This window comes from Olea europaea, chromosome 10, assembly GCF_002742605.1.
Source record: "Olea europaea var. sylvestris chromosome 10, O_europaea_v1, whole genome shotgun sequence".
Classification (NCBI taxonomy): Eukaryota; Viridiplantae; Streptophyta; class Magnoliopsida; order Lamiales; family Oleaceae; genus Olea; species Olea europaea.
This window is the reverse complement of record NC_036246.1, coordinates 34,629,675-34,640,565: the sequence shown is the minus strand read 5'-3', so window position 1 is coordinate 34,640,565 and position 10,891 is coordinate 34,629,675. Positions and strand designations below refer to the sequence as shown.

Genomic DNA, 10,891 nt, shown 5'->3' with positions numbered 1-10,891 from the left:
TTTACCTTGAGAACTACATGCTTTAGAGGTTTTTACTCTATTTTTGGTACCAATTATGTTTGCATTTCTGCTAATGTGATAAGTTTAGTCGTCAATTAAAATGTTATTTAGGTAACCAATTATGTTTGCATTTCTGCTAATGTGATAAGTTTAGTCGTCAATTAAAATGTTATTTAGGAAATCGGTTTTTACTCTATTTTTGGTACCAATTATGTTTGCAGTTCTGCTAATGTGATAAGTTTAGTCGTCAATTAAAATGTTATTTAGGTAACCAATTATGTTTGCATTTCTGCTAATGTGATAAGTTTAGTCGTCAATTAAAATGTTATTTAGGAAATCGGAGAACGTCTAAGGAAAATTTTTTGCATTAGTATATTTTTGCTGAGAGATCAGCAATGATTTTTATCGATGATTATGGAATCATCAACATAAACAAGTAAATATACTAAAATAATACATAAAACAATAAGCTAGTGATAGACGGTAATTCGTTATTCATAATACAATTGAACTTACTATTCAAGGCATGAATTTACACGACAGAGAGATGGAAGGAGAGGCTGCAGTCAAAATGAGGTAAAAAATCTTGAGAAAGTGGACACCATTTTGTTTTTGGCAAACCCTAGGCTAGGTTTGGTTCAAAGCAGTGGCGGAGCCACTCAGTGTCCAGTGCGGGCAAATGCTTTCACTGCACGGTGATATTTTCTAACTCTTTCCCCTCGACAAGAAATTATAAAATTTCCTTTAATTTACTATCGTTTTGAAATATTTTCAAAATTCATTTCTTTCTTAAAACCCATGTTTCCTTGGGCTCTCAAATTTGCAGCAAAAAATTTATTGATCATGTGATTTTTCTATTTAATATTAGTGATTATGTGAATATTGAATATTGGTAATATTTGTGATGGATTCTTAAAATCTTGATTTTTGTCTATTAGTCAAACAATTAGTGATGATTTTTTGGGGTTCTACCAATTTGTAAAAAGTTGTAATTATTTCCTTATCAATTAGTATTTAACCGTCACTTGTGGTTTATTTTAGTATGAAATGTCAATGGAGAGATTCTTTAAAAAAAACAATTTCTTAGAAAATGTTGATGAGGAAATATCGAATAAAATTGATTTTTGATGTTGCACAACTTGCTACAGATCTTAGAATAAGGAAGAAGATGATAATCTTATTAGTGTTGTCACTGTGTCATTTTTAGCATTATTGTAATATCATTAAATCTATAACCGAAAAGTCTGACATTGATTAAATTTTGCCCGCACTGGACAAAATTCTTGGCTCCGCCCCTGGACTTCAAAGGGCATAACATAGGATGAGTACCGATTTCAAGAATCAAAGATCAAATGTCAGTTTGTTACGGCATAAATTTATATTTTTAGGATTCATAACTCAACAATAATGAATATCAAACTCCAACGATAATCGCCCAAAAACAAACATACATCATACAAGCACAGAAATTTTATGTTTGTCCATATGTGTGTTTCATAAACACACCATGAGAACAATGATGGTAGAAGTTTAAAGTGGTTGTAAGAAATAATATTATTTGAATTGCTGGAGAATGATTTTTCACTACATCTTAAAGACTATAGATTGCCAAGTTTATGATATTGGAATCAGGGACGGATTCAGAATTGGATTCAAGATCGGGTTATAAAATTTCAAGTCTAGCTAATACACGGAAAAAAAATTTCACACAAAAAATTGTTTTTTTTTTAAATAATAATAATAAAAAAGAAAAATGCATTGAAAAAAATAAATTTCTTGGACCTTGGGGGGACTGCAGCCCAGCCCAGTCCCCCTGTCTCTAATTGGAATCCTTTTGCAAAATTGATGCACTTGAGAGATCAATAAATTTGGAAAAAAAAATAAATAAATAAAAAAATCTAGTGCTTGTTTAGTGCAAATTTTAAGCCAATTAAAATTAATTTTTTGATCGTTATTTCACTATTTCAATAGTCATTTTTGAATTTTTCTCTCATAGGTAGAATTCATTTTATATCAAATGGTCAAACAATCAATTATCAAAATCCCTATCAAAGATGGGGATTTTTTGGTAGGGGTGGGACAAAGAAGTCGAGAATTTCTTTTAATTTTAACTTTTTTAAATTTAGAATAAAAGTAAAAATAGTCCTTTTAATACATATATGGATTTTTAATGGTCAAACATACATTTTTCATTATCTAAAGAGTAGTGCAATTTGTAAGCACGATTTATGGACATTTGTCTATGTGACAGTGAGATACTTGTGATACATTTTGGTTCACTCTGTCATACAGTGAGATACTGGTGATCACCATTATTTATTATATGGGACCATGCGTGCACACTTTACAAAGGTGTAGGAACCTATGTGCTACATTTGTAGGTTAAGGATCCAAGTGTCACACTTGACCAAGGTTGAGGACCCTTGGTGGAATTACCCTAAACACTGGAAATTCAAAAAGATAGAGATGAGATCTACTACTCTAAAAATTGACCAATTTGGTACAACAGGAAAATTTATTAAGCCACTTGTTAACGATTGACCCTTGCGTCCCTGCTTAAATAACATTATTGCCATAACTCTTCCCTCGTTTGACCCTCGTTTTTTGGGAAAAATGTGTTTTAGAATAATAATTTTTTGAAAAATGTATAGTTACAAAATGAGAAAAAATTATTTTATGGAAGAATGTACAGTTGAAAATAAGATTTGAAAAAATGAGTTTTTGTAAAATTGAAGCCCAAACGCACTAAGCTTGTTAGATCTGCAGGCAAATAATGTTAACCCGAGGACCTCATGCGTGAATAGGAAGAAGAGAACTTTAAATGTCTTACATGTGGTCCGCAAAACTCTTTTGTCACTTTATAGTTTATATTTATAATTGAAAAAAAAAATTATTTAGTCTATACATCTTTGTACATGTGAAATGAGACTCATATTCTATCGAACTTTTGTATTTGTTTATTTTTTTATTTAAAACATGATAGATAAAAAAGCCTTTCGATATATTACTAAAATTTTTTTTAGGCATAAATCATTATTAGAGACAAGATGTATTAATTATGAATTGGTGAGGATAAAAATATAATGAAAAATACTTGAGAATTTAAGTCGACAATGAGTAAAAGCTAGGGACTTTTAGCACAATTTATATGTGGTGAAATATAAATATAATCACCCTTTTAAGACCATATTTTCTGTTAGTGAAAATTACAAAATTCTAGACATTTGAAGATCATAGTGCAATAATCAAATGAAAAGGTTTTTAATTCAAAATTCAGGTATTAATTTAACTATTAATATAACTTGTGATCAACAAATTTGAAAATATGTGACTGATAGAAAAATTGTAACTTATAATTTTTTGATCTGTGACCAACGAAATAAACTGTGACCTAAAAATTTTTTAATTAGTGACATTGAAATAATTTGTGATCAATAAATAAATTGTGACCTATAATTATGTATATGTGACAATTAATTTTATAATTGTGACCTTGTTATATTTAATTAGTTAACTAAGAAACTTGACTTTTGCATTTTGTGAACTTAAAACCTGATTTTTGAAGTCTCCATACTTAAAGTAGGATTTGTGAATTTTTCCCGTACTGTTATCTGAGACCACGCTCCCACGCTTTATAAAGTTTGGACCCTTATATGCCAAAATTTCGTAAGTTGGGGATTCAAGTGATATACTTGACAAAAGTTGAGGACCGTCAGAGGAATAGAAAATTGAAAAATTATACGAAGTCTCTGTTCAATTTTGGTTTGATAAAAATCTGATTTTTAGTATATTTAATTTTAATGCATATTAAAAAATGATGAAATATGTGATGAAAAAATTTAAAATTAATTAAAAATTGGGAATTCCATTAAATGTACAGTTAAAAATAAGTTTTTAAAAAAAATAAAAAATAATAATATAAGAAATAATGGCCAAAGAAGAGCAAAATGTACCATCTAAATTTTGTAGAACCCACATAGCTTATAATTTAAAGGAGTAATAGTTTGTTACTCTGTGTATAAATTTCTAAATTAGAAAAGTATTCAGTCATCTCTTTAGATCTCCGTTTTCCATTTTCCTCAAAACACAACTTCCATTTCTCCTCCGTTCTATTCAACAGCACCACTTTACACTATGGCCACCGACTCCAGATCTGAAGCCACTGCCGCCAATGGAACCGAAAACCCTGTTCCATCTCAGTCGCCACCAATCCAATCGACCCACAAAGTCGCCTTGATCACAGGCATTACGGGCCAAGATGGCTCCTACTTAACCGAATTTCTGCTTAACAAAGGATACGAAGTACATGGCCTTATTCGCAGATCCTCCAATTTCAACACCCAACGGATCAATCACATCTATATTGATCCCCACAATGCCCACAAGGCCCGGATGAAGCTCCACTATGCCGACCTCACTGACGCCTCCTCCCTCCGCCGATGGCTTGATACCATCCAGCCTGATGAGGTTTATAACCTTGCCGCACAGTCCCATGTCGCGGTTTCTTTTGAGATACCGGATTACACAGCTGATGTAGTGGCTACTGGGGCTCTTCGTCTTCTTGAGGCGGTCCGGTCCCACATATCCGCCTCTGGAAGATCCCATATTCGGTATTACCAGGCGGGTTCGTCTGAGATGTTCGGATCCACTCCTCCACCGCAGACGGAGTCTTCTCCGTTCCACCCCAGGTCACCTTACGCGGTTTCTAAGTGCGCCGCCCATTGGTACACTGTCAATTACCGTGAAGCGTATGGAATTTTTGCGTGCAACGGGATTCTATTCAACCACGAGTCCCCCAGGAGGGGCGAAAACTTTGTGACCCGGAAGATCACCCGGGCAGTGGGGCGGATCAAGATCGGATTACAGAGCAAGCTTTTCCTGGGAAATCTGCAGGCTTCAAGAGATTGGGGTTTCGCGGGCGACTATGTTGAAGCAATGTGGCTGATGCTACAGCAAGAAAAACCGGACGACTATGTGGTGGCAACCGAAGAATCTCACACAGTGGAGGAATTCTTAGAGGTAGCATTTGGGTATGTGGGATTGAAATGGAAGGATCATGTATTGATTGACAAGAGGTATTTTAGGCCGGCGGAAGTGGATAATTTGAAAGGGATTGCAAGTAAGGCCAAGAAAGTATTGGGATGGAAACCCAAAGTAGGATTCGAGCAGCTTGTGAAAATGATGGTGGATGAAGACATTGAATTGGCTAAAAGAGAGAAAGTTCTTGTTGATGCTGGCTATATGGATGCCCAACAACAGCCTTGATTGAATCCATTCAAAAACAGGCTTGCATTTCTTTCTTTTTCAATTGTTAGTCCTGCTCGTTCATCCAATGTTTTTGATTGATTTCGAAGGCAGTAGAATTTTTGGATCATATTCTGGTAATATTGTTGTTATGTTTGCTGTTTCTACATTAAAGTTGTATTTGGGATAATCCTACTATTCACTCAGTTAATAATTTTTTGACTATTCCCATGGGATACTTGTTTATTTATTGTTTATCAGCTTCTTTTATAATTCCAAGTTATAGAAAAAAGATTTAGAATTTATGCTCTTCTGATGCTAGATATAATTGAACTTAAATTTAATAAAATAGAAGTTAGTTTGGTGTCGTTCAATTTATTATTAATGAGTGTTTTGGTTACACTTGCTTTGGCAAATGGCAACTGTTTGAACTTGGGGCTTGTTTGTGCCTCCTTTAATTTTATTATGGAATAGTGATTGATGTTGAAATGTGTTCTTAAAAAAAAAGGAAAAGTTTTGATTTATGTGTAATATTGTTTTAATGAAAAATGTATTGTTGAGAATGAGTACTTTAAAAAAAATAATGTGGTAAAGTGTGATAGAGTTGTTGACAAACGAAGGCTAGAATCTACTCCCATCTTTCCATTAGGGATAAACGCAGTTCGGTTTGGACGGTTTGTGCTATATTTTCAACTCAAATCATTTTATACAGTTTGAAATTTTTCTAAATCAAACCAAACCCTAATTTGCGATTTGGTTCGATTTTAATTAGCAGTTTACCTATTGATACTATAGTAATTATTTAACATAAATTTAAACGAGAACTAATAATGTTAAATGGTAAATTTCATTTATATTTACCATGAAATTCATGAATAAATTATTTTCAAAATTTGTTGCTAAAATATGTTAATAAAACAAATATATATTTTTTCAATATTATTTACATTTTCTTATTTGATATTCATATTGTAGTATAGCGGTTGGTAAAGATAGAGTTACATTCTGCTTTTATAATTTGATCAAAACTTCTTTCATCTTATTAATGAGATGTTAAATAAGGATCGAACGGAATATGTTTAGATATACAAAGATTGAAAGAGTTTTGACTTATTGACAATTAACGAATTTCATTCTCTAACTACTTTTATGAAAGTAGAAGGTGATAATACTTGTTAGGGAACTTTAATATTTTTACACAATCAATACGATCTGTCTCATTTTTTCCAAACCACAAACAAATTCATTAATTACCTAGACATACAAACAATTATTATTATTATTTTTTATCTAAACCACAATTTATAAGTGTCTATTAAGTTTATAAACAACAAATAAAAGAAAGAACAATGAAAAAATGGCTTGAACGAGAATTTGAAACTTATTGAAATAAAAGAGAGAAAGAGACGATTCAAGTAGAATTTAGCAGACTAACGTGTAATTTTTCTATCTAAACCACAATTTATAAGTGTCTAATAAATTCAGAAACAACAAATAAAAGAAAGAATAACGAAAAAATGGCTTGAACGAGAATCTGAAACTTATCGAAATAAAAGAGAGAGAGAGATAATTCAAGTAGAATTTAGCAGACTAACAAGTAAAAGCAATTGTCGATTCGTTCAACAGTGACAAACGAACGTCAAATGTTAGGGAAATGAGAGTTTATGGGAGGGCTTCTGAAACTTTGGATGTGATTTGTTGACGTAATTTTGTTAAATTATTATTTGGATTGTTGCAAATAATTTTTTTTTTTATTTCATATGATTTGAAAATAATTTTAGTTTAGTTTAGACATCGGATGAGGACTGTGTTGTGAACTTGTTAAACCATAGGCCGATAATGATTACCCTAATTTACTTTCTATGATTATTTCAACAGGCTGGTCGTAATTTATATTGCTAAATTAGTATTTTTTTTCTGAAAAGTGAAGGCAGTAAAGTTTTTAAGTTAATAAGATTAATGTTTTAATTTAAAAATTTTAAAACAGTTCGGTTTGATTTTGTGTGATTTTTGAAAATCAAAACCTAAATTAGACCATTTTGAAATGATTTGGTTCAATTTGAGGGAAAAAACCACAGATCCACGTAAACCTAAACCAATGGTTCCCACTCAACAATTTCGATTTGCGATTTCACGATTTTTTTGTGCAGCCTTACTTTCCATCAATAGAAACACTTGTTTTTTCAACAAAAACAAAACCTAATCGACTGGCTACCCATGGGAAGAGTCTAACCGTTTTCATTTTGACGATCAAGTTAGAAGAGTATAGTAACAAGGTAATCGTTGAGCATAAGGTTTACTTCTAAGTTCTAAGTTGATGATCTTAAAGCATATATATGTACATGAAATTGAAAGTCAGTAGGTGAAATGTCACCATCACTTGTTCTATCATTATCCACTGTCACATTATGATCAATCTGTAATAATATATCAGTTTATGCTCGGCTAAGACTGTTATGGCTAGCTCCCCATGTCCACTATAGCTCCAGGTCGGGTTGGCTAACTAATGAAATATCAGTTGCTTTGGTAGCTCTCATTGAATCGTCTCACCATGCATCCACCATATAAATATTGGTAAACTGGTTCTCAGTTCAGTTTGTAATGCTGGGAAATACAAAGTTTACTGGGTTCCATATTATCACATGAATTATATGATATCATCTTCGGTAAATTTTAAGACATGACCATTTATGCAAAGTTTCAGTTTCATAACCTTTTTATAGATCTCAATTGCTAAAAGTCATTTTATTAATGTTATGACTGCAATGCTAATGCAAAGTGATCATTGGTATATATAAAATAAATCACCCATTAGGAACGAGACTTAAGAAATCTTGAAAACATCCCTATGAAGCATAGAATATGATACTAATAAAAACATAAATCGGTGCAAAACGAGTAACATTAGCCTCGGTGGAGTAATAAATACTGTCTCTCACAGGTGACCGACACTTAGTCATGAAACACTGGCATGTGCAAGGTATGGATACTAGCGATCATAAAAATTTCCCTGGAAAATAATTGAAATTGTACAAACTTGTCTCATTTCCTATCCTCAAATTAATAATGGTATCAGTCCTTTCAACCACTTAAATTCCAGATAGACAAGGCAGACACAACATTTCATTGTTTAAATCATTTACGTGTTGTCGTTCAGCTGCCTTCTATAATTGTATTCTGTGACAAGAAACATGTACAAATACAAATAAATAAAGGAAAAAAGAACTAACTGTCCTGCTGTGGCAATTGATTCGATTCCTGTGCAGGTAGTTGCATAGATGAAGAGACAGAGCTGGTCTTCTCGTCAATGGAGGCTACTTTAAAAGGCTTGATTGAAGATTGCAGCGATTCTGGTCCCTCGGTAGCAATTCTCTTGCATAACGAGTCGCAATTACTAATTACCTCAGTCAGTCTTCCTTTCAACTCTCCGAGATCCACTTGAAGGGCATGGACTTCGTGCAATTTGAGAAAAAATGTTAATAGCAGCATTGATGATATAGATCTATAAAATGTACTTTGTCTTGATAAGCATAAGTTTCCGTGTCATTCAACAAGATAATTGGAGTCACAATGCAAATCTCTTGCATCACGTCAGTATCAGTATTAACAATTGAGAGAGAAATGTGTTCTAGGCCATATAAAAGGGGATTTGTTTCAATAAAGGAATCATTATTCTCTAACTTATTGCCCAGGTAGTAAGTTGAGCCTCAAAACTTTCATTATAGTAGCAAAATCAATGTCCAACAACTTAAAAAGGTGCCCAAATTTGCATTAAACCTCCAAGAAACATGTTCCACTTTAAATTTCTGGATTACCAACCCAGGCAGGGCAACAAAATCTAGCTTCACAAAGTTGGGTATGTGAGGGCATGTGATAATTTCACTGAGATTTGGATGGTTTCTGTAGTTGAAAACTTGGTACTTGGGCAACAGGTCATAGACTAACAATATAATAAACCTTTCATATGGCAGTGAAACAACAAGCACAGCAGAAACTCAAAACTCTCTGTTCACCGTTCAGGGGTAAATATCAAATTCAACTGTCAGAAAGGAATGGAAAGATAAATGGATGGGGCAATCCCCCTATGTGCTGAGAATAAGAGGAGCCAGTATTTTTGGAATAAATGAAGTGGTATAACCCACTCTTTGACTAACCAACAGGATGGGGATGCTCAGATATATTAACCATTTCTTTATTTTCCAATCGCCTGGAAGCGACAAAAGAAAATCTTCTTGTTTCTTCAACAATTTCTAATCTCTAGTGGACCTCTTAAACAAAGATAATGTTATTGATACATATAATAAGTGATAGCTAATTCAAGCCGAATGCTCTGAGTTACCTTCTGACAGATGACAAGAGGTTGATTTCATTGCAGCGACCGAGTAATTGAAACGTTGAAGAAGCTTAACTGCCAAAGCATCTGCAACTTCTATTTTGTTTTCAATATCTTCCTATGGACCAAAAATAATTGATGTAATCAAGGTGAATATAGCATATATATCCATTTTCCAGCTATGAGAATTAGCTAAACTGCAAGATAAAATGCTATAAACATGACACATACATTCAAAATTTTACATGAGCTGGCAATGTATCACCAATATTCTAGAGCCACAAAGTTGAAATAATTACAGATTCTTCGAGCATAAGCACATCCATCTTAATGATCAAGAATCGGCTCAACTGTCACATTGCAAGTTGACGACCATTAAACAGCTGAAAATTAAATGAAACTTCCAGTTCCAGGGTACATTAGTTACTTGCATTTAATTTAGGTTCAGAATCAATTTAAGAAATGCAGGTAAATTTCCACGTATATGAGTAGGATAAGCAGCATGCATGCAGTAGTTTTAAGCTCCATATATAACTTAGCCCCTGTTTGGGCTCCATTAATTCCAAAATGCATATTTCTCTATCTTCTTTGCAATCATGCATTCTCCAATAAAATAATATTATACGTAAATCCAAAATTTTTCGTTTCGTTTTTAACCTCACATTTTTTAAAAAATCACTACTACAAATACATTTTTACCAAAACTTAATTATAATGGAGCTCAAACAGAGGCATAATGTAACAGTTCCTTGCCTTTAAAGCAATACTTGAGAGGGAGATTGGCAGTGTAGATGATCCATATTCCATTGCTAGAGCCTCTGATTCTAGCAATAGTAATTAAACCTGTTGCATTCTCTTTACAATTATTAAACAGGTAGCCAAACAAGACTTCAGAATTCATATTCAAATGTCTCACATGGTCTTGTTTTATCTAAATATACGTCATTACCAATCAAGACCATTTTTCTGATCTGAAGCCATATGCATCTCTCTGTCTGAAGTACATGCGAATTCCTAATATAACGGTAATACCAGATCATAACATATCTTTGTGAAAATAATACTTATGTCAATCATAGAATTATGATAATCATGGCAGAGTCAGTCTATCCTATGCCTACGTCATATGGCTGAAGACTTCACAAAGACCCATTCTCAAAAATATGAACTCGAGGGCACCTGTCTGTGAATAATCTTTTGAGCCTTCTTCTCTTGCCAGTCACGGTACATCGCAAAGAGCTCCAGTAGAACATTAGGATTTACATTACCTAAGACATGCAAATATTATATTAACCATAAGAAAGGATCAAGAAT

The 10,891-nt window shown here is 33.0% G+C and overlaps 2 protein-coding genes across 2 annotated transcripts in view; one reads left to right on the top strand and one right to left on the bottom strand.

Moving 5' to 3' along the window:
• The first annotated feature begins 4,016 nt into the window (after positions 1-4,016).
• On the top strand, positions 4,017-5,492 carry LOC111401964 (GDP-mannose 4,6 dehydratase 1). Its single transcript, XM_023029957.1, has one exon. The coding sequence runs from the start codon at positions 4,135-4,137 to the stop codon at positions 5,263-5,265; it is 1,131 nt and encodes a 376-aa protein (XP_022885725.1). The 5' UTR covers positions 4,017-4,134; the 3' UTR covers positions 5,266-5,492.
• Positions 5,493-8,218: 2,726 nt separating this feature from the next.
• LOC111401962 overlaps positions 8,219-10,891 on the bottom strand; it is a 13,615-nt gene continuing 10,942 nt past the window's right edge. The window contains exons 4-6 of the mRNA XM_023029956.1: positions 10,757-10,845; positions 9,584-9,695; positions 8,219-8,696 (exon numbers count right to left, since the gene is read on the bottom strand). Coding sequence (XP_022885724.1) covers positions 8,470-8,696; positions 9,584-9,695; positions 10,757-10,845 — 428 coding nt within the window. The 3' untranslated portion in view covers positions 8,219-8,469. The remainder of the gene's footprint in view (positions 8,697-9,583; positions 9,696-10,756; positions 10,846-10,891) is intronic.